General features: G+C 44.3%; 1 protein-coding gene across 2 annotated transcripts; it reads right to left on the bottom strand.

Annotated features, from left to right (window-relative positions):
• Nucleotides 1-632: 632 nt before the first annotated feature.
• On the bottom strand, nucleotides 633-22,822 carry sugt1 (SGT1 homolog, MIS12 kinetochore complex assembly cochaperone). Of its 2 annotated transcripts, none has more exons than XM_076097657.1 (13): nucleotides 22,682-22,822; nucleotides 22,535-22,583; nucleotides 21,720-21,810; nucleotides 21,376-21,445; nucleotides 20,914-20,984; nucleotides 17,464-17,517; nucleotides 15,368-15,396; nucleotides 15,124-15,146; nucleotides 14,771-14,867; nucleotides 12,243-12,350; nucleotides 3,751-3,841; nucleotides 2,694-2,863; nucleotides 633-1,430 (listed from the first exon to the last, which is right to left on the bottom strand). In XM_076097657.1, exons 1-13 carry the CDS (start codon nucleotides 22,693-22,695, stop codon nucleotides 1,329-1,331), a joined length of 969 nt encoding a protein of 322 aa, XP_075953772.1. In that variant the 5' UTR covers nucleotides 22,696-22,822; the 3' UTR covers nucleotides 633-1,328. The 2 variants fall into 2 exon arrangements, with proteins under 2 accessions (XP_075953772.1, XP_075953773.1); XM_076097658.1 differs by having other exon boundaries at nucleotides 22,535-22,580; nucleotides 22,682-22,799.
• Between the last annotated feature and the right edge of the window lie 293 nt (nucleotides 22,823-23,115).

The raw sequence follows: 23,115 nt of genomic DNA, 5'->3' as shown, positions 1-23,115 counted from the left end.
TCACAGAGCCGCCTCGGGCGGGGGTAGGGGGTAAGGATGGGGGCGGTGTGTTTGTGCTGGTGTGTGTGTGTGTGTTATGAAGCTCATAGTTCCATCCAGAGCCACAAACGGGGTGTTTGATCGTCACGAGAGATGAAACGATGTGTGGTGAATTTAACACTTAACTCAGTGTGAGAGGCTTGATGATGCGGTTCGGAGGCTGATCCATATTAATGCTCTCTTGCCGCGGCAGGACGCCCCCTCACTGTTACAGCTGCAGCATATAAGTGGTAGGAGAAGGTGCGGGGGGGGGGGGGGGGTGATCTCCGTGTGGAAGATCACCACTCCACCTCAGGGCCGCATCCTCGCCTGCTGGCCAATCAGCTCGGGGGCTTCTCCCCGTCGTCTTGATACCAATCGAGTACGTAAACCGCGACCCTCAAGCTGTAAGCCATATCTGAACCGCCCCGCGCTCATATCAGTGATGCCACATTTCATTGCTCCCAGCACATAATCACAGAGCAAGGCTCTCCGTCATAATGTATTGCTGTTTTGTTTTTTTCTTTCTCCTCCATCTGGTGGATCCCTTCCTACCTTTCCAACCCGTCCTAAGCAGTTTCCAGAGACAACGGACCATAAAACACGAGACAAAGTTTGTGAGCCAAACAACAAATCTTTTATTTACACCGAAGCTTGAATCACACTGAGGGAACGACCGGTGCTAAGCCGCTGGCTGACACGCCACACACATTCCAGAGAAGCCAGTCTGCAAAGGACTGCTGTTGACTTTTTTTTTTACCGAGCGTACAGGAAAAAAAAAAAAAGAAGCTGCATGAGCCGAGAAAAGCAATCATAGCTACCAGTTAAACATCTCAACCGGTTCTTATTTTTTAACAACTTTACATTTTTATACAAGTGCTGATAATAGGAAGTCATGAAAGGCCCCTGAAATAGAAAGGCTTGTGGGCGTTTATTGAGAAAAGCAAAGGAGGCAGAGGAGAGGAAATGATCTGAAAGCTCCGTCAGTCACAACTTTAATCCAGACTTCCCTTTATAGCCCGTTGGCCTTTAAAATCAGATATGTAAATCAATCTGTTCAACAGATGGGTCAAATGAACCGACAGCATCGGGTAGCAAGTTATTGCATAGCGTGGGCCATGGGGGGGGGGGGGTCGAGTGAAAGTGGGAACACCGAGTCTCCCTGCACTTGGCGAGCAACAGCACAACTGAGGGGTCGGGAAGAGGAGGAAGAAGAGCGCGGTCACGGAGCCTGCAGGGCAACGAGCACTCCTGCTGGAGTTCAGACGGATAAATGAGAAGAAAGAGGGGGAGGGGGGGGCGCTAAGTGCTCAGTACTTCTTGAACTCCACGTCCTCCGGTGGGTTCATCTCCACTTTTCTCTTGCCCACATCCACCCAGTTGGTGCTCAGGACTGTGCCGCCGGACTCCATCTGCACAAGGGATGGGGGGTGGGGGGGAGACAATGCAGGAGTTATTGCAACACCTTCTCTCTGATTGAAGCGGCTCAAACGAGCCCCGACACACGACAAGTATTGATGAACAAGGTTGAAGTTCTCACCAGCAACTCATTTTTCATTTTCTCGTTATTCCACAATAAACTGTGAAAGTCAAATAATCCAAAAAGGCTGATTTGCACAGAAGATGACCTTTATTCTCCTCGAGGTCTTCAGCTCGGGGTCGTTTGAACCAAACGCAGAGATGAATGTTTAAACACGGCCAGCTTTAGGCTGCGTGTAGGGAATGACAGCGAATCCTTTTTGTAAGTGTAGCATTGTACTCCAGCATCGGGAGATCAGATCGTTAGTAACCCAGAATGCTGATTGTCCCCCCACCCCCATCATCATCAATCAACATCTACTCGTAATCATCAAGCGCACATCCTTCTGTACACATAAATGCACTCTAAAGGAAGCTCGTTAACTAGATAATCAGTCCACACTACATGTGTTGGATTCCAGACCTCCATACACTCAAACAGGTTTACAGCCCCTACGAAGCAACCAAAGCCTTTCAGGACATCGTTCGTTTATGGATGGCAATGTCGGTCTTTCGACCACTTTGGTCTAGACGGAAATATCTCGACAGCTATTGGATGGATCGCCATGAAGTGATGCGCAGACACTCGTGTTCCCCCCGGAGGACGAAGTCTGCCGACTTCGACGATCCCCTGACTTTTCTTTGAGCACCACCGTGAGATTGACATCGACGGTGCGGATAGAAAAGTCTTGACAACAATCGGAGGGATCGCCATGGAATGTGCTTCTCACACGGATGAACTCAGGGCAAAACATCAATTTGTTGAATATTTTATGGATACCTGCAAAACTAATGACATTGCCATCAGCCTCAGCTGTACTCTGTGTTTAGTGCTAATTAGCAAATGTTAGCACGCTAGGATGCTGGAACTAAGATGGTGAGCATGAGAATGTTAGCATATTAGCATAATAGATGTGGTCTCCGTCCTTCTTTCCTTGGGGCTTATTTCTGAGTTGCTCAGGTTGGAGTGTTTAAAACTTTGTAAAATGTAAGTTTATTTTGGAAGCTTTAGGAGGCCAACGCTGCTTTGCCCCAATGCAAGTAGTTCTGCTGGAGTTCCCGAATCTCTATTACGGAGGTGGATAGCGCAAAGTTAGCATGACCCGTAGCCCACGGGGGAGGGCTAAACAGACTCGTCACTGAAGCGCGATACTTACAAAGGACTTGTTCATGGCTCGCTTGACCTCGTCCGTGCCGTCGCAGTAGATCTGCTGGAAGAGCTTGTTGAGCGCCGCGTCTCCCTCCAGCTTCTCGGTTTTCTCCTCCTCACCGAGGTCCACCATCACCTTGTCCCAGTTGCAGGCAGAGTGGGACGAAGGGTACTGATCTGATGGAGAAGGGGGAAACAAAATGTCAGGCTACAGCTCGTGTAGTTTCAATTAGGATTTCAGAGGGATTTCAAACCATGAGAGGGTGTTTGATGAGACGGTAAGCAGAGCTCTTCAATCACACTGAAAACAAACAGGTTCATTGAGATTTTAACTGTGTGCAGTTTAATACCTCGACTTCTATCCTCGAAATCACCCAGAGACGTTTTAACTGAATCTTCAGACTCTGAAGGATGACATTGTGATTTGATTTCTATATTTTCAGGATGCATTACGCCCACTGTAATCCCAACAAGAGATGGAGAGCGGGAAGAGTAATCCAGACGCAGATTTACATAAATACAGCGCCAGACACACACACAGCAGACACATTCAGGCCAAGTGTGGACATGCGGCAATGTGATCCCATAAAATCAGATGTCAAAAATCATGTTTAAATGTAACAGTAGTCCGAGCTATAAGCTGAGCTGGTTGCATGGAAAGGATGGTTTGGCTGCCCACTTAACTTTTACTCGCCCTTCCACACACACACACACACACACACACACACTTACATAAGTAATTAATCCTGTCAGTAATGGCAACGTGTGGGCTAAAATACTGAGTCATATTCTGCTGTCATACCTTTCCCTCTCCCTGTATACTTTCGCCGTCAGACTAATGAAAGACTCTAGCAGGGCTCGACTGCCCACTCTCATTTAAGTGCAGAACAGACAAACACAGGAGCTCATATTGATCTTTGCAGAGAGAGCGAACGAGAGAGAGAGAGAGAGAGAGCGAGAGAGATAAGAAGAGGGTGACCGAGGAGCAGCAGCAGAGAGATGAGAGCAGAGACAGGAGGATAGTTGAGGGGGAAAGAGTGTAAATGCAGAGGCCGTGGACTGACTTGGATCGAAGTGTTTGATGTTGGACTCCTGTCCCTCTCCCTCCAGCTTCTCCCATCTCATGGCATCTGTCTTCTTCAACTTGAACTCCACCTGATGAAGAAGAAGAAGAAGAAGAGGGAATAAGGGAGATAACAAAATGATAGTCTGTGTTGCGCGGGACAAAAATAACACTTCCATTAAAGTGACACCCTCAAAGTACAGGACATCAGATCATTACTGAGGCCAGAGAGGCTGTCTGCTCAGAGCTCGTCGTCAACTCATCCTGCGAGTGAGTGAGTGTGTGTGTGTGTGTGAGAGAGTCATCAGGGATATGCGGGGGCACAGCTCAATCTCGAACCTCACTGACAGACATACTGCACTAACGAGATGCCTGTCAGCCAGAGGGCCAGTGTGAGAGACGGAGCGGGCGGGCGGGAGGGAGGGAGAGAGAGAGAGAGAGAGGGGGAGAGATCCTAATTCCACACAGCAGCATCTGATCCAAATCATTACACCGGGAGAACATGGGAGCGGAGGAAAACAATGAGGGGAGAGAGGACATGGAAACACGCTTGTAATACTGAGCCGCATTGACAGGGCACATACCAGCGAGACACGCGAACCACCCCCCCCCCCCCCCACCCATTAATGCCATGCATGTGCGTTTGATATGTGCGCATGTGAAAGACAGCGCTGGTGATGTCGGTGCAATTAAGGAACATTTCTGCTCTGCTGGGCGATGTGATGATTCATTTATGAGGGTGCCAAGAGGGGAGGAGGAAGACGAGGCCGGAGATGAGGAGGGGGAGAGAGAGAGGGAGAGAGAGAGAGAAGATTGAGACGGCACCATCGCTGCCGCCTTCTCCGGCGAGGTGATGAGCCGGCGCGAGCGGTGGCACACTGATGGATCGCTTGGGTGCGTGTCAGCACTTTCTGCCCCGCATAAAAAAAAAGTTGCCTCTCTCTCTCTCTCTAGGCATCTGCACGGTGTCCGAAATTAACTTTTTTTTTTGTGGGCTCACCTGCAAAGGCGGCCGAGACTAAAAAAAGATCTCTGCCGACAAATACAGGTCGCCGCCCAAATAATTCATACTCATCCTTCAAAATGTCTGTGTCACCCAGCTTTTTGGAGAGTTTGTGCATACGATCTGATGCTTTGAGGTAATCTTTTCCGACATCAGAATTTGCAGGGGGGGGGGGGGGGGTTGTGCCCGACAATTTGGCACGCACACGCACACACACACACACACACACACACACACACACACACACACACACACACACACACACACACACACACACACACACACACACACACACACACAAGCTGTGATTAACAAGGTGTGAGGAGGTGAGAAAGGAAGCTGGTTGTGGGAGAGACCGCATGTAAATGCGAGTCGTTATATATATATATATTGCCCATATTTAAATTATTCATCACGCCTTGGCCCTCGTTTCAACCCGATCTCAAATGTGGCCGTTTGGATGAGTCGTGAACATTTTTGTCTTCCGATGAGGTCGAACGGCACGTTGTAGGAACTAGATCTTTTGAGCGTAACCCGGTCTCTACAGTAAGCATTACTGTACATACATGGGAGGAGATGAAAAAGGATTGAATGCTGCAGAGCTGTGTCATATTAGTCAGCCCCCCCAGAGTTCTGAGGTGGGGGAAGTTATTTCGGGCGTCCGGGGGTTCTGGGAGGTAACCCTCGTTCATTGAATTGGTTTCATGCATAGACGATGTTGGGTCTCCATCTGTTGCAGCACTTCAAAAGCTTGGATTTGCATGAAACCCTCTTGGCTGAATCATTAACACAAAAGACGAGCTCCCGTTGTACAACACATATCTGGTCCTTGAATCAAAATTCTAAAAAGAAAAAAGGGTACAAGCCCGTGTGCATACAAATGTTGAGTGCAGAGTTAACCAACGGGTCCGAGGTGAATTTCGGTACGCACCGCTAACAGCGAGCAGGAAGCAACGTTTTTTGGTCTTACAGCACATTCAGCAGTTTGGATCAACTGGGTCAATAACTCGACAACTATGGCGCTGAATCAAATGGTTAATTGGCTGATGGTTGCAACAAAAATGCAACTTAATGATTCATTTATCCGAGTCTAATCTGGCTGGCCCTGCCAACGATAGATGATTAATCAATAAAGTTCATATTTTAAAAACCGATAAAATCGATATTTTTAACATTCTCTGTTTCCGGCTTCCGAATATAGTTATTATGTTGATTTATTAAACCCTCTTCATCAGTTGTGACTGTTGGTGTTTGATAAACTGATTTCAATCGATTTTGGAGACGGCTCCTCTCGGCATGTTAAATCATTTTTTGGTTTCTTTGACAGATGCACCTGCGATCTGGGCACAGAGGCTCCTTTGAGCTCGGTTAGGGGTCTCGTGGTGCTTTCCAGACTTCAGTATGTATCAAAGTGCTGATTTGCCAACCTGCTCTAATGGCTGACAGATACTTGGCGATCAAGCTAACGCGGCCTTTGCAGCAGCGCTTGTGATTCTGATTATGCAGGGTTGGATTTCTTTAGATCTTATGTCTTTTAATTATTATTTTTGTTTATCTTGTGGCTGAGCAGTTACACATTTAAGTGGAGATGACAAGAAAGGAAAAATGCCTTTTCAACCCGTTTAGATCACATTCCTAGTTATACTACGCACCTATTTGAAAACATATGACAAAAGAAAGAACAAAAAAATATCTATTTTCTCGATTTTATTTTTTTACATCAAAATCCAATCAATCGGTGCCAAAACCTGCGGTTCCTCAAATGGCAACTTGAGACCGGCTCAATCGGGTGCGGTTTTAAATGGATCTGTTTATGATCATAGAGGTTTCAGAACAGAAGCAGTAGACCGAGGAAATGAAATGTCTTAAAATGACCATCCAGCTTTGCAGGTGCCACAAATTGTGTTTAATGTCTGTCGTGTGAAGTGCAGCAGGACTCGAGCCGCGGCCCCCCGTGTGTGTGCTTCTCTGCGTGCTCCTGGGCCATACAACATTAATCTGCTGCCACATCTGTGCTTCCTGGCTTCTAAGGGACATGGCAGGCCAGGCGCCGCGTGTGTGTGTCTCTCTGTGTGTGTGTGTGTGTGACAGGCGAAAAGATGGCTCGTAAAGGGATGTGACAGCACAGCCACATTCGGGGGCCACCACCCACAGGACCCTTGGGCTGGACAATACAATACTGCACTACACACACACACACACATGTGGACACACACATGCTATTTACAGAAGGGCACTGGGGTCTCGTGTCGTTTGTCACCATTTCACCCCCCCTCCCCTCCCCTCACCCAGCATCGTCTCCCTCTTTCTTCAGATCCCCGCGGATTTCAAAACAAACTCGGCAAGAAAGACGCATAAATGAAATAAATATAAACATTCTTAGACGTTGACAGGCGTGGAAATTAAAGAGCGGAGACGCCACTTTTGCTATTTGCCAAAAGGAGATGAGTTTGGAAGTGAGTGAACGAGCGAGTGTGGATCCCAAATTGCGTCGAGTGTGCTCGTACGTGCGCGCATCCGAGTGTGTGTGTGTGCATGTGTGCGCGGCAGCCGTCTGTTCTGATCAAACACACTGGTGTGTAATTGGCTCCCCGTTGTCGCGGTGACCCCTGCGGTTGGAATGTCTGTCGTGGTGGAGGACAGGAGGAGGTCGCTCTGACGATGATGTGCTACAGACGACGCTCACACACACACTCACACACACACACTGCAAATACTTTGTGTAAATGGCACAAGTGTGTTGAGAGATTACTGTTCAGCCTCTGTATTTGTATGTGCGTGCGTGTGTGTACGTGCTTGCACACTCAAGCCTGGCTTAGCCTCCCCCTGCTAAGTTGTCTTTAAAGACAGCGAGGAGATGAAGCGTAAACATTGTGGAGCGAAGAGTGCAGGGCAGCCTATTACAGAGACAGACAGGCCGACAGTGGTTTGGAATCAACAGCTCTGAGGGCAATGCTGCTTTTTTCTCTTCCAAACGCTCATTAGGGACGCATGCCAATCTGGGGGGGGAAACTTGATTCGCTGATGTTCATTTGAATCTCTCCCCCCCCCCCCCCAGTGGCTCCTTGGCTTCAGAAAAATGAAACGGCTCCAAAACATTTAAATGAGAAGCGCATTGAGAAAGCAGGCTGAGTTTACAGTGGGGCTCTCACATTTGCCGAGCACGTGTGCACACACGTTTCACCTGTGGAGTTTTGAGGTGCCGTTATGCCGTCTTGAACATTTGAATGCTGCCAATGAGGGCTTATGAGCTCCGTTGTGTGTGTGTGTGTGTGTGTGTGAGAGAGAGTGAGTGAGTGCAGGGGCCATGTGTACCGGAGGAGCCCAGTGGACCAGGGAACAGGCAGGGCTTTGTGGGAGAGGGGGAGGTTTTGAACACACTCTTTCTCGTTATCCAAGAGAGGTAGAGGTATGTGTGTGTGTGTGTGTGTGTGTGTGTGTGTATGTACGCAAGACAGAGAGAAAGGCAGATAGAAGGTGTGTGTGTCTGTGACAGGGCAGGGAGAGGCAAAGACCATAAATGAGGAAGAAAGAGGTAAAAAAAAAAAAAAAAAAGCGAAAGACACCGCAGAGTGAGACGAGTGAAAAGTGCAAGACCATCTTCAGCTGTGGTCTCTGGAAGACTGAGCCCTTGTTTAAGCTGCAACCCATGTGCACCTCTGGTATGCAGTCTCTGCTGTTGCCATGGAAAAGTGAGTTTTTTTTATTTTTATTTTGAGAGGGGGCAGTTTGCAGGTCAGTCTCCACTCGGCAACGTGTAGCCGGTGGATATAATGCACACGATATATATGTCAGGTTATGTAATGATCTATTGTTTTTGCTGCCGTGGCACCATGCAGCGTATATACGTCCACCACCTGTGATCATGCTCGGCCCTTTCATTCCCCCGCGGCCTCGCTGGGAAATAAACTAGAATAAATGTCCTCGTTGCTTTCAGAGGCTCTGTGGCCTGGGCTGGTTTGTGGCTGTTGATACCATCGTATTTCTCTTCAGGCTGTTGATGTAAACCCTTGTTTTGTTACGCAAATATAGATCTAATAATAAAATATATATAATAATAATAATAATATATAGGGCTGGGGATTGTTAGAATGATATTGGGTTTTGGTACTACTGCCAACAATACTCTTATTTTTTTTTATATTACTTAGAAATACTGATTTGTTTTTTTAACAAAAGTTTATTTTCCCCCCATTTTACAAAAGAAGCCAAGAATTTAAGATCTTAAAAAACCCCCACTGTACCCCACTACCTGCTCAACGCCTCTAGCCTTTAGCTGGTGAACACAGTGGCCAGACATCTACCTCAGGAGCTGCTGGAGACCAAAAACCGGAGCTAATGGCATCGGACTTGCGTTCAGTTGGTAACGACATGTCGATGTTGTGCTCACAACTTATTTCCGCTGCCCTGAAGTGGCCAAAATAAATCCATTCTTCCAGGTTTGAATATGACAGACTGTTGAAACCTATTGTTCAACAAAAACACGACTCTTGTTTTATAGTTTTAAAAGCCCAAAGGTCGAATTCACTGAAGTTTCTGCGGCTGTTTAAAAATCACGACAGTGAGCCTGTTACAGAATGCACTGTTCTGTCTTTTGAGATGAGATTTATATAACGCGTAAGACATTTATTTCACTCATTTACCTCAGCATCCAAGAGACACACCGGCTGTATCAATATCATCTCCAATCCGCTCGACTCGTGTAGGTGGCTTGTGTAAATTTGGTTCGTCTCACTGCATCTCTTTTTCATTTCCATAAAGGTCGGCCATAACTGCTACTAGACATTGCTATATCATCATTTTATGAGCAATACACTTTTTCTTCTCATGTGGGATTCAACTTTGGTCGAAGTCAACTTCGTGGAGTCGGCATCACTGAATTATCATTTATTTCCCAGACTCCCGCGGATGAACTGCATCTGGAGGGCAGTCCCGGGGTCAAGTCCAGGAAGTGAATACATTATGAGACGCTGCCTTCAGCGGCGCTCACACAGATGGCGCTGCGCTGCCCGCTGGGTTCATCGCACATCGCAGCAAAAGCTTTGCCCGCCACCGCGACAACAAGACGTGGGTGTGCCGCGCAAGCCTACGGAAAGAAGGGCGTCAGTGGTGCCGCTGCTGCGTTCCTTCAGTGAACGAGGAGTTAAATATATGCAGCTGAAGCAACAAAAGCATCGAAAACTGCAGCTCGCATTTGAGTTTTCTTAGTAAATCTGCCCTAATGTTGTCAAAATGTCTGCTTTAGATGATAGACAATACAGAATATAAAGTAGACAACCTGTGTGAAGAGCCAATAAATGGTTAATTATCTTTAACAAAGCATACTTTACTTTTTCGTTGAGTTACTTGCAATCGGATACAACTCAAGCTACTTTGGAAGATGCCGTCCGAAATAAAGTGTGACATCAGAACAACAGTTCTTAGGAATAAACAGCATCCCCATGGAAGAGAGCAGAGCTATACGTTGCACTTGTATTGGCAAGACCGGAGCGATCAATCGCCTAAAAGACGATTTCTTTCTCCTTAATGATAAAAAAAAACAAAAAACAATCAAAACAAATCACACAGGCTTGATCTGCAGGCTAAAAAAAAGCTGACAGTGGCCTAAACCCTGAATCAGCACACTCGTTAGCCCACTTCCTCTATAATGCACACTAATTAGTCGATAGTAAAAAATGCCCTTCCTACTTATTAGGCCCATAATCACCTTTAACGGGGCTGAGGAACTCTTACTGAGTACAGCCCTGATAAATCTGTGTGTGTGTGTGTGTGTGTGTGTGTGTGTAGGAGTGCGGATTTGTGTGAATCTCCTGTTCAGATGAACTCCGCGAACGTCCCCACAGGAGCCACACTGTATACAGCCGGATTGGATTTTTTCTCCATTTCTACTCCAGCTACAGTGAGCTTAGCCGGCATTAAGGAATTATAGGTAGCGACAGCCTACTTTAGGCTGCTTTAAATTATTAAAGACATTTAAGATGTTAATCTCAGAGTGGTAACGATCTGTCAATTTCGGTGAGCTGCTTAAATTACCATCTGCATGCTTTTCTTCTTTGCCGTCTTCCCTATCTGACAGCATTTGAGTCATTAACATTTTTAAGGAAGACACAAAAGAATAATTAATGATCAGCTATTAAGACAATAAAAGCCTTAATACACAGAGATAATGTCGTGTCGCTATCGGGCAAAATTACTGTTCAGAGACTAGAAGCATATTTAGAGTGCAGCGCATTCCTCCAGTGTGTGACATTACTGCATCTCATTGTCTTTACAGGGACATAAAACATGTTTAACAGTCTGCTGCTCTACTGCTGAGTGTCTCCACTGGGATGGAAAGGCTACATGCGGTGTCCTCACCGTCTCGGAGTCGAATTCAACAACTTTTCGTCTTCAAAAAAACTTAGCTGGAGTGCTTCCATGACCTAAAAATGTTGTTTCTTCCATGCTTGTTTATGTTTTTCAGTTTCGAAAAAAAAAGAAGAAGTTGTAAAGCGGTAAACAGTTTTCTGTTCCACTGCAGCTGTGGCTGGTGTGGAGAAAAACATCTGAAAACCACCATCTCACAGGGCGGGAGACTGCCACGGATTTCCCACATCGACTCCAACTGATTCAATTGATTTGATTAGGAATATTTGAGTTACAAAACCAAAGCGTGGTTATGAAGGAAATTCTTAAGAGAACTAGTGCTGTGAATTGTAACCTGGTACATTATTAACTAGTCACCGCCTCCGCCAATCGGTCCGGTTGCAGTTCACATCCATGTCTGTCCAAAATATCATCACGTCATCATTTGATCCTTTTAGACACTTCTGTGATATTGTCATAATTAGCATAGGAATTATTGAGTTATGGCCAAATACGTGTTTTGGGAGGTCAGAGTGACCTTTGACCTCCAAATTCTAAATCGGTTCATCTGTGAGTCCAAGTGGACCTTTGTGCCAAAATTGAACAAATTGCCTCCAGGTGTTCTAGAGAATAAACTGAATCCCAAAACATTTATGCCGCATAACAATATTACGTTGAGGCATAAAAATATTGAAACCCCAGATATTCCAGACATGACCAGTTGTATCCTGGTAGCATCCAACTGCTTATTTTGAGAACATTTTATCATCTCAACTTACTCCGTCGTGGTCACTGTGACCCGAGAAAGGACAAAAGAACAAAAGGCAGCAGGTTGTTCTTTTTCTGTCCCGTGTGCTCCAACATCAGAGAAGCCTCGATGTGCCTTTTAGTGCACAATGGACCATTAAACAGAACAGGTGTAATTGAAAGCGTGCGGGTCCGACGGTTTGTTTCTGCTTCACGAGCAAGTCAACTGGCACAGCATTAATGTCTGTTAAACCTGTCAGAAACGTGTCAACTCATCAAAAACGTATGCCAAAATGTTAAATATGCCATTTCCTTCCTAAAAAGTGGACTCCCTGTTGATGGAGGAAGTTTCACCGGCACACTTACTGGAGCAGCTAAAGTCAGAGTGACTGGGATACCTTGGTGGTGAGGATCTTGAAGTTGCTCTGTTGAGGGACGATGGGGAACAGCAGGTGGAGGTCCAGGCTGTAGTTCTCCCCCGACGCCAGCTGAATCGTGGCAGAGAGCTGAGGAGACCACAGACAGCAGACATTAGGCGATGAGGTAAATCATACCTTAAGACCTGCCATTTCTGTTCAGAATTTAATTCCCGAGTTGAAATTGTAGCATCAATATTTTCATTTGACTTAACAGCAGCTTTTAGAAAACACACCAAAGAAAAAGATAGAAAAGGAGTGTGTGTGTGTGTGTGGTGGGGGGGGGGGGGGGGGGGGGGGCGTTGTCAGCTTGTCCACGAGAATAATCATCTGATGAGGCTGGTTTGTCGGCCAGGAGTATCCTCTCTCGCCCTGTCCCCTTCAGCCACAGAGTGACCAGTGATGGGGGGGGTCAGACAGCTCCTAACAGCCTGTCACTCACCAGGACTGGGTGGGTGGGTGAGTGGGTGGCTTGTTGGTTTAGAGGGATGTGGACACAGGCTGGGGCCCAAATCTTCAAATCCCTTCTTGGCAAAAGCTGCCTTCGTATAGAAAAGCACTAAAGCAGAATAACTCAGCGGTTATCATCTCATCTCAGCAGTACGTCACTTGGACTTGTAATCGTTTGCAAAATCAACACCTACCGCCTCACTAAGGCCACGTCCACATTACTCCGTTTCCATTTGAAAACGAATATGTTTTGCTACGTTTACACTGAGTTTGAAAAAGGCTCCCGAGGACGGATACGTTTGAAAACTCCGGGGCTGCGTCTTCGTGTGGACGGTTGAAAACAGATACATTTAGGAAAGATGACGCCCACACCCGCGTTCGCTACTTGATTGGTTCTTAGCAGTCACGACGTGTCCTTCCCTGATTCGTCACTCACCAATCACGTGACCCTTTACCGGAAGCTCACAAACAATAACATTGATTACCGATTGACTACCATGTTAATTTTACATGGACAACTGATTACAGGTGTTGCTGACCTTGTTGTCTTTACCAGCAGCTGTTGTTCAGTTAAAGTCTGCCTTATTACGGAGGAAGCAGCTGTTAATGGTGAGATTAGCGACCAGCAGCGTTATCAGACCTACGGAGCGGACGTCTGAAGTCACGGTTAGCGGCTTTAGGGAAAGTGATGGACACAAAACGGAGGACTTTCCTTTTCTTATTAATGCTTATTTTGTTCTGCACAACTATTGTGAAGTCCACAGATAAACTATAAAGGAACAAAACATGAATTGCTCTCCAGTACGACAGACTTCAGCCCCCAGCAGAGCTACGAGTCAGAACAACAACGAAACCGAGAGGGAACGAGTGAGAGATGTGTGTTGACCACATTTATGACCCATAATCTAGTAAACCTTCATGTGTAAGTGTTGATTTTAAAGTAAATGTGAGAGAGAGATAAAGACTAAGTCTGAAAAATAAAACTTTCCACGAAATGTGTCTGTTTGAGTTCATAGAGGAAGATTTTAGAGAAGACCTGAAGTATCAAACACGACCGTTCATTAGTAAAGACTACTTTATTACTCTGTCGTATTTTTTTTAAACCAAGCAACCAATCTACTTCCTGTTTACATCGGCACCATCACGCCCAGTGTACGTGAATAGTCACGTGATATTCGTTTTCAGTTGTTTTAGGGTGGACGGAGATCATTTAGAAAACGATGCTGAAACGCCGTGTGGACGGAGATCAACGGAGTAGTGTGGATGTAGCCTAAAAGAGGACTTTCTGATTTTGGGACCAGTTGTGTGTAAGAAGTGGTTCGTCGGGGATAAAAGCTTGGAAAGTTAGCCGAAGTCGCTTTTGGGCAATTCCACAAAACTATCAAAGCCGTATTATTCATTTCCAGTTGAATCCCCGCGCCGTCTGTAGGTATACAGCTGCCGCATGCTCAGTCACCAGGGAAAAGAAGTGGAACCACTGCCTTTCATCTTTAATTTCTTTTGTATATACTGACCTAGTAAAAAATATATGAACTTATCTGTACTTCCCACCACAGACAGAGGGAGCTTAACAAGCGACTGTGGGATTCGGAGCGAGTGAACTATTTCTTTTGAAATGGGGTAAACTCAGTTTGTTATTCTATTAGGAAAGACAATGCCGCTCCCTGGGGTGCCCTGCAGTCACCCCTCTGAGAGAGGGAAAGAAGCGGAAAGAAGCACAGGAGAAGAGAAAAAGACATGGTTGTCCCTGGAGGGCTCTGCAGCTGATCCTAGATCAGTTATGCCGTCTATCTGCAGACAATTAGGAGGTTGGAGAAGCTGGGGAGGGTAAATTGTTCTTAGATCTGTACTTTGGGGGCAATGTTAACAAGGCACCACTGGAGGCATAGTTGGTTCCAAGGGGAGTGTGTGTGTGTGCGTACGTGTGTGAGACCCATCTAATGGGCCCCCCTGAGGAAACACCCAACAGCTAACCCATCTCTGTCTCTCTCACACACACACACACGCACACACACACGTCTCTCTTCACTTCAACACTGCACTTAAGTGTGTGTTTGTACCTCTTTTTCCATGAAGTTGACACACACACCATCCTTGGGTACATTTTTTGCCATGACTGTGACGATGACTTGAGACTCCGTTTGGTACCAGTCATGTCTGCAAGAACACACACACACAGAACACTGATTAACAAGAGTGAAGACCTTTGCCATTTCCTCCACTTCTATTACGAATATATATAAAACTTCACAAAACCAGGAACCATAAATGATAAAACTCTGCACATCATTAACATGTCTCGTCCGTGCACGTTGCTTTCACAGATGTAAAGAATGGGGCTGCTGCGGTGTAATAAATAAAATAAACATAAAACAGATGGCGAGATATGGCGTATTTACATTTGTGCACTTACTTCACAGGTGGAACCGCTGGTGTCTGATCGGTCATTCAGCCGCCGAGACGGAATGACAATTAGAGAGGAGGACGTGGCGAGAAGGCAGAGGGATGAAACAGAAGGAGAAAAATGAGAGAAAACACAACAACAAAAGAAGCTTAGTGAGGCTCCGGTTCTTTGAACAGGAGCACACACAGTGCTGATGATCTCTACTGATGCTGAGAGCAACAATGCCCCCTGGTGGCCGTGCAGAGAAACTCACCCCGTTGTCGCTGCCGATCTGCGTCTGCTCTGGAAAGAGAAGAAGAAGAATTTGGGCGAGTGGCAGGTGGAAACATTAAAAACACGCCCTCAAGTTTCCTAAATCAAATTCTGATCTCTTAACTACGATGGTCAAGCTATAGAAACACACATTTGAACTTAACACACATTTGTAGACAGATTGTTCCATACCAGGACTAATACACAAAATGTCGATTACTGTTTTGTTGCTGGGAAATTCTGTTTTATTTGATTTAGGTTGACTGGTGTGCTTTATTGAAGAAGTAGATTTGCAACACTTTTAACATAAAAGTGACAACTGTAAACACTTGAATCACGACTACATAAATAAATAACTATGATAAGGTTGTGTGTGTGTGTAAAGCTCCTTTTGTGTGAAAATGCAATGGATTAAGACAAAGACATAAAAAAAGCTTCATATTGCGTAAGTGGAGGGGTGAAGAGGATTAATTAAATAGATAAAAATGTAACTGAAAAAAAAGCAAGAGAAAAACTTTTTGTCTCGTAAGCTAGAGAACAAATTAATTTTGTCTAATCAATGTAAATTCATAAAAGTCCTAAAAACAGATGAGGTCGTTTCTGGATGTCGGGTATCCGGGAAACAGAGAGAGGAGGCGGCTGAGGTGGTGTGCCTGGCTAAGTGGCTTTCTAGGGTGCCGAACATAAGAAAAAAACGGCCTACTCCAAATTCCATGACTGTACAAACCCGCCACAAGCTTTCCCATCCTCCACCAGTTTGTTTACTGGTCCGTCCACGCCCATTAAAAGCCCTCTGAGCCCAAACAGGTCTGATCACCGTTTACCAGCATGCTATCATACATTATTCAATGACTTCATTAGAGAGAGAGAGAGAGAGAGAGAGAGAGAGACAGACAGACAGACAGACAGACAGACAGACAGACAGAGAGACAGAGAGAAAGAGAAAGAGAGAGAGACAGACAGACAGGAGGTCTAACAATGCCTTTGACTGAATATCTCCAAGTCATTTGTGTGTGCGTGTGTCAGTGTGTAGAGAGAGACAGACAGACAGACAGACCACAGAGAGGGAAGAGAGCGATGAGATGAGGAGAGGAGTGTTAAAGTCGTCTTAATGAGGTCGCGTTTGAAACGGTGAGGAGGGGCGGGTGTGTTTGGAGAAAAAGACTGTGTGTCACAGTTTGTGTGTTTTTAAACCAGCAGGGTGCCACATGTGATGGAATAACCAGGTGCTGTGTGTGTGTGTGTGTGTGTGTGTGTGTGTTGGTGGTAAACACACCGTCACCGAAAGAAAAAAAAGTTGTGCTGCTGGTGTGAGTGTGAGCAGATGCAAGTAGGGTACTTTCAAGTTTTAGGGGACGGGGTGATATACACCCTGGTGTGCATTTGTCTGTGTGTGTGTGCGAGTGTGTGAGTGAGTGCGTGTGTGTGTGTGTGTGTGCATTTGTCTGTGTGTGTGAGTGTGTGTGTGCGCGCATGGCGTCTGTGAGCAGGCCTATGAAGGAGTTGGGTCTCATCGGGGCCTCTCAAACATCAGTAACGTTAACTCTGATGAATCATGCCGCTCCCGGGAGAACGCGTGCATGCGGGTGTGAAGCGTGTTTGTCAAAACTGGTGCTCTTGTTTACTCAAGATGATCCAGAGGGCCCGGGCATCACCAGCAAACAGAAACACACCAGCCCGACACGGCATGCATCTTTTATTGGACTGCGCAGCGCTGCCTAAACACTCGTGCCGTAGATTCATTGGATGTGTGCGAGCTCATTTGTTTGATCAGATGGGCCCATCAGCTCGCTGGCTGTGCCATTTAGTTCAGTGTTTAATAGCTCCGAGTAAATAGCACAGAGAAGTTAGACTGCAACTGGTGATGGATCTGGACGTCTGAAACTATCTATTTATTTTTTAACTAAAACCGCCACAGGCCATATTGTGTACCAATATTTAACATCTTTGGACATTTTAAATACAATAAAACGATTTAATGAAGACTGTTTAATATCCTCATGAATCTACAATTTAAGACCAACGTCAGCTCTAAATACTGCTCTAACATTAACATTAAAACATGGACGTTATAGAAGTTTCAGTTCATCTACTTACCTCCCATCATCTCCTCACACCGCTTGATCCAGATCTCAAAAGATGTGTCAGAAACTGTGGAAATCACAAAAAGAGAAGACATGTTCTCCCTTGTTTTGTTAAAAAATAAACGTTACTACAATAAAAGGATCTAGTGTAAACATTTGACGGCATCAGTGAGGTGTTAATGAAGTCTGGAGTGGTTTGACTAATGCTGCGTTCACACCAAACGTCACTCGCGCCGCATTACACGCCGGGGACCATTTGTGGTCATTCGCGTGAATCGCGCCGTAGAGGGGGTGTGGCTTGTTGCCCTGGAAGCAGTTATTAACTTACGCCATATATTTCCACCATCAACCATGGAAGAAATAACCTCTATTTCTGCTTAGTACTTGCTGTGGAAGTCTAAACGCCGTCTTGTCTGGGTTCATAACATCATCCGGAGGAGCTCCGTGGATGTCATCGAGCTGTATTCACTGTGTCTAGCAAGCCACACGTGGGCTGCTTTACTACAGCTGTATGAACACAAAATAAACAGATTTTCCTGCGATTTAACGGCAATAAACGGACAAAAAGGGGACGTTGAAATAACTATGGAATGATGCAGATTTGTAAAAAGTTTGAATTCTCTCCGCAAGATGACAAGCAAATAACTTTTAAAATACTTGTTCTCGGATCGATCGGTGCTAGGCTATGCTAACATTGTAGCTCCATCAACACTCAAAATAACGTCATCTAGGCGTAAATACGGCAGCGTCTATTCATTGTTTGTACATATACACATAGTTTGGTCCGGTCTCTACTAATATGAGGTATCGTGGAGCTCTGGCTGAACACAGACGGCTACAGTATTTGTTTCCTGATTCAACAACGGCAGACGACAGTGATGACAGGGGGAGCATCTCAACGCTGATAGGCTATCGCGCCACAGCGTCACACACTCGCGCGATCGGCGCACTCCAGTCTCATCGCGTCTGTGCATGGACTTTGTATGTAATCTACTCGTGCGAATAATACGCGTTTGGTGTGAACCGGGCACAAGAGAGTGCTCAAGTCATACATTCAATAAGTTTGAACCAGCGGTTATATCAGCATGCAAAAGGAGATCCACATTTTACAAGCAAAATCTGTTTTAATGAGAATTTGTTTAGAAATGGATTCTCTTTTGACTTTTTAAATCCTTTTCTTCCACCCCACTGCTTTAGTTCGGACCACTTCTTCAGTGGCTAATAGAGCCATGTAGGGTCAACGCTCCAAAAATAGACTCAAAGCATGTCTTCTTTTTTTAAATAAAATAGCTTGTTCTGTTATGTCTGTGAAAATATAACCATTAAAATCAATTAATGCGCCTTGATGACAGCAACGCTGCTACAGCCATTGCTTTAGCACAGAGGTCTTCAACAGGGGGTCCGCGACCACCAGGGGGTGCGCGAAATTTTTGGTTGATTAGACAATCAAAAAATAAATAAATAAAAAATCTTTTTTTTTTCCCCAAACATGAATCTTTCCATTATTTTAATAGCTCAATATTGTATGCAAGATAACAGGTATGTTTATGCATGGCAGTGGCACTAATAGGCCATCACTCATTTTCGTTTCCACATTTAAAATGAAAACATCAATTTGAATAGCTTGTATACATGATTATCATGCAATTGACAGACAACGTTGATGTTGGCTTTGGTATCAGCTGACAAGGTATGTTTCTAAATATATGAACCTGTGTATTATTTGAATAGCTTAGTATTGAATGCACAATAAAGAGGTATGTTTATACACGGTACTAGGCCCATTTAATATAAAACACAATTTTATACAATATATATATAGTCGGGGGTCCCTGCTCCATCTCTCTATCAGTTTGGGGGTCCTTGGCCTGAAAAACGTTGAAGACCCCTGCTTTAGCATATCATTGTTCACCCTCTGCTGGCCAGTTCCAGCTATTTGAAAACTGCTTAATTAAAGTTCTTAAAAATAATACGAGTTAAATACAAAATGTATTTGAATACACAAAGTATATACAAATATAATGAAATGAGAATGCATGTGTTGTTGTTCATGTTTTGGGGGAGCATCAGCTTGATGAACAGAGACACTGTAGTTGTAGTAAGAGACATTAATGAGATGTTGGTCACAACTGATATTGAAACAGAGGTATTAGTGTCTAGGTTGACAATGGCTACAGATGTGAGCAATGTGGAAAGATACATTTCGTAATCTGGACGTTTAGTAACACTTGTAGCTGCAGATTTAAAATTGTTTAATCGTTGTCTGACATCTGGGTGTGGTCCCTCGAGCCAAACCCAGTCCAGGATATTTATTGTCTTTAAACCCAAAGTGCACAACAGCTCTTTTGTAACATCGTCATGTGGCCTGATGTTACTTAACTGAAAACCGGCAAAGCCATCAACCTATTCAGCCCATTTTCACCATTTCTGGACCAAAACGATTAATCAATTACTGAAGCCTCAGTCGCGCTTTCAGCGTCCCGCAGACAGCTGTGGACTTGAGGCGGTCGTGCACGCGGTTCCAGTCATACGACAGCTGAGCGTCCGCGCCGCTCTGGCGTTCCATCACATGAGCTTTTCCTGATCCACAATCCATTCCAGTCAGTAGAATAAATGTAGCATAACGTTGTTTGCCATGAGTTCAACCCCATTTGGCTGTCTTTGTACTCCTTTATAGATGCATTTATACTACAGTGGCAACGGCGGGTCTCCTTGCACAACCTCTCCTCAAAACAAGCTTCCACTTTGTTATCTTCCTCTTGAAAAACCAGCTACAGTAGTATAGCCAACATTCAGGTTCATCAGGCTCGACACCATGTTGTCATATGGAGGTAAAATGCACAGGAATAAAAAATAAATAAATAAAAAAAAATAACTCTTGCTTTACCTGCTTAACTGATTCCATAAAGACATGTGATCATAAATAAAAATGTAGGCGTAATGCTTTAGGCTCTAAATAAACACAGCCTCTCTTCTTTCTTTTTTAATTCTAGTAGTACTGTGGAGCTGTTTTTTTCTCATTTTGTGTATCTCGTGCACGCACAAAAGAAAACACGTGCGCTATTCCACTGATCTGCAGGTGGTGGTGACACACACAGAGATGTGCAGAAATAAGCCAACAAAGGCAGTGAAGAAGAAGAAGACTGCACGCATCAACTTTCAATCTTCGTATGAGATTGATTGAGATGTTTCCATGTTTTATTGCCTCCTGTTGCTGTAAATGAGAACCTGTTCTCAATTGACTCATCTGGTTAAATAAAGGTAAATAAATAAATAAAATAAATAAACTCAGTGTGAGCAATTAATAAAATTGTAATGTTTACAATTCATACTGTATTGCATTTTATCCTTAAAGCTAAACACAGGTTCATCCCTTTGTATTCAACGAGGAGAGTGAGACAGACAGCACAGTGCTGCAGACAGTAGTTGATAGAGAGTGGGATGATGGGAGGTTTGTACTCACCATCCAGTTGTTGTCCCTGAGTGAAAGCTGCATGTGCTGACTTATAGTGGTTCAGGTGGTATTCTGCTATTCTGCAGGTGGGAGACAAAAACATGCCACATATACTTAATAAAGTAATAAGAAAATAAAAGCGACCTCCTACGACATACACAATTTGGTACCTTGTTAAAAGAAGTTGAATAACTACAACAATTATTGTACATGAACATTAGGGCTGGTAGGAGAGAAAAGATCTTCTCATGGACATCGGCCTTAATATGATTTTAACTCCAGCAACAGGAATATTGTGTTTCATTTTCATAACAGATGTGATTGTGAAAAAGTCAAATGTAACCACTTGTGTTTATCAAACAACTTTATATTACAGATTTTGCTTAACAAACAGGAGCTTCAGTTGAGATCATGCACCAAAAAAATAAGTGAGATTTCCTCTCATTTCCTTGATCATATTATAGTACACACCCTGTTCGCATGAAAGCAAGGGGAAGGCTGGGTGTTAGCTGCTGGGCTTTTTTGGCATCATCAACAGCACCTGCAAAAAAAAAGAGGAAACAACACTTTGTTTATCATACACACATACGTTCATCCAGCCTGTATCACTTAGAAACTTCATATGACTGGTACCAGATTATTAAATCAAGGATCTCACAAGAAACAACGTTATACTCATTTATTGTGGGCAGTTACCAAAAAGGCAACAACACACAATTTGAAAACATTTATATTTCCTGAAAAAAACTAAATCATGCATTTGCTATTGTGTTCTGACTAACATGTCCATCAATGCATGTAGTCCACATACTTACAGCTGTAGCTTTTGAGAAGTATGTGGGCGTAGGCGCGCTGGCAAAACCACTCAGCGTTGTTGGAGTCTCCTTGCAAGCCCTCATCAAGTGCCTACAATGAGAAAGGTGGATTTTAAATGGACATCTTACAGTACTGTTTCGATTCAGCTAGCGTTGTGATGATGACGGGGAAGTAGAAACACTACAAAGAAACCTGACACCGGCTGACATGTTCCATCTCCTGTTCGCTACACTGACACCACTAACTACTTTTGAAAGTAGCATAAATGAGATATCATAACGCAGGCTCCTTCATACATTTATTAATGACCACATAACTAGAAGGACATGTAAATGAGTGTTAACAAGTCATTCAAACTAGTAAATAACGGTAGAATTCGTTAATGACTTCCGATTAAACATGTTTCAGAATACCATGAGGACAGCCTGACATATCTAAGAAAACTGAACGCTTATCACCAGCGTTATCTAACTAGTAATAACACGTGAAGACCAAGTGTTGCATTTGTAATGGTTGCCAAGTCTAACACAATACATGTCCTGCTAACATAGAAATGGTATTGTTAAGTGAAGTTGTGATAAATACCGGCTCTTCTTGCTAAGTGATGCTAGCAGAAAACGTTAGCTAACTTAGCTATTTAGCTAGCGTTAGTTAGTGTAAAAATCGGTGCTAACATCGGAAACTTTAACATTAATAACACCGCACTCAATTCCCTCTGTAAAACAGCTAGTCAGAAGACTTTAAGGTTAATGTGATAAGATAGAGACCCCTGATTTTCAGTATTTGTGTATGGCTAGCTAGCGCTAATGTTTACCTCCAGAGCTTTCTGTGGATCTTCGTCAATGAAGATATCGGGGAACCTGCTAAAACCAAAGGAGAGACCAACCGTTAAAACCAGCCGCAGAGAAACAAATTAATGAAAAAGTAATAAAAGGGAATTAATTTGATGAGCTGGTCTTGCCTTTCGGTTGCCATGGATTTGCTGCGGATGTGGACAGTCTTTCTGAAGTCGCAGGAAGATTCTAGCAAAATGTGGAGACTTCTGGAAACGTGATAGCGCAAGGTGCCTCAGCTCGAGCCCAGCAGCAGGCCTGTCAACATCCGATTGCACACCGCTCACACCGCCACACCTCCACCTAACGGCCTGGAGGAGTCATTACATGACAACGTTCTTATATGACAGCAAACCTCTGACATGAAAATACACTCGTGCAAAAAGGGCTGCCATTCCTTAAATACTGCATTTCTTAAACATATATTCACTATCATTAATAATCATTAATTGTGTATAATAGACTATTAAACAATTTGAGCATTTGTTTGCACTATTGTTTAGTTAGGTAATTTAATATTATTCTATTTTATTGTATATTGTGCATTTGAAAAGAAAGAAAG

Source organism: Anarhichas minor, unplaced genomic scaffold (assembly GCF_050575085.1).
Source record: "Anarhichas minor isolate MPS153535 unplaced genomic scaffold, ASM5057508v1 ptg000024l, whole genome shotgun sequence".
NCBI classification, from domain to species: Eukaryota; Metazoa; Chordata; class Actinopteri; order Perciformes; family Anarhichadidae; genus Anarhichas; species Anarhichas minor.
The sequence above is the reverse complement of the archived record's forward strand: the minus strand, read 5'-3'. Positions and strand labels throughout refer to the sequence as shown.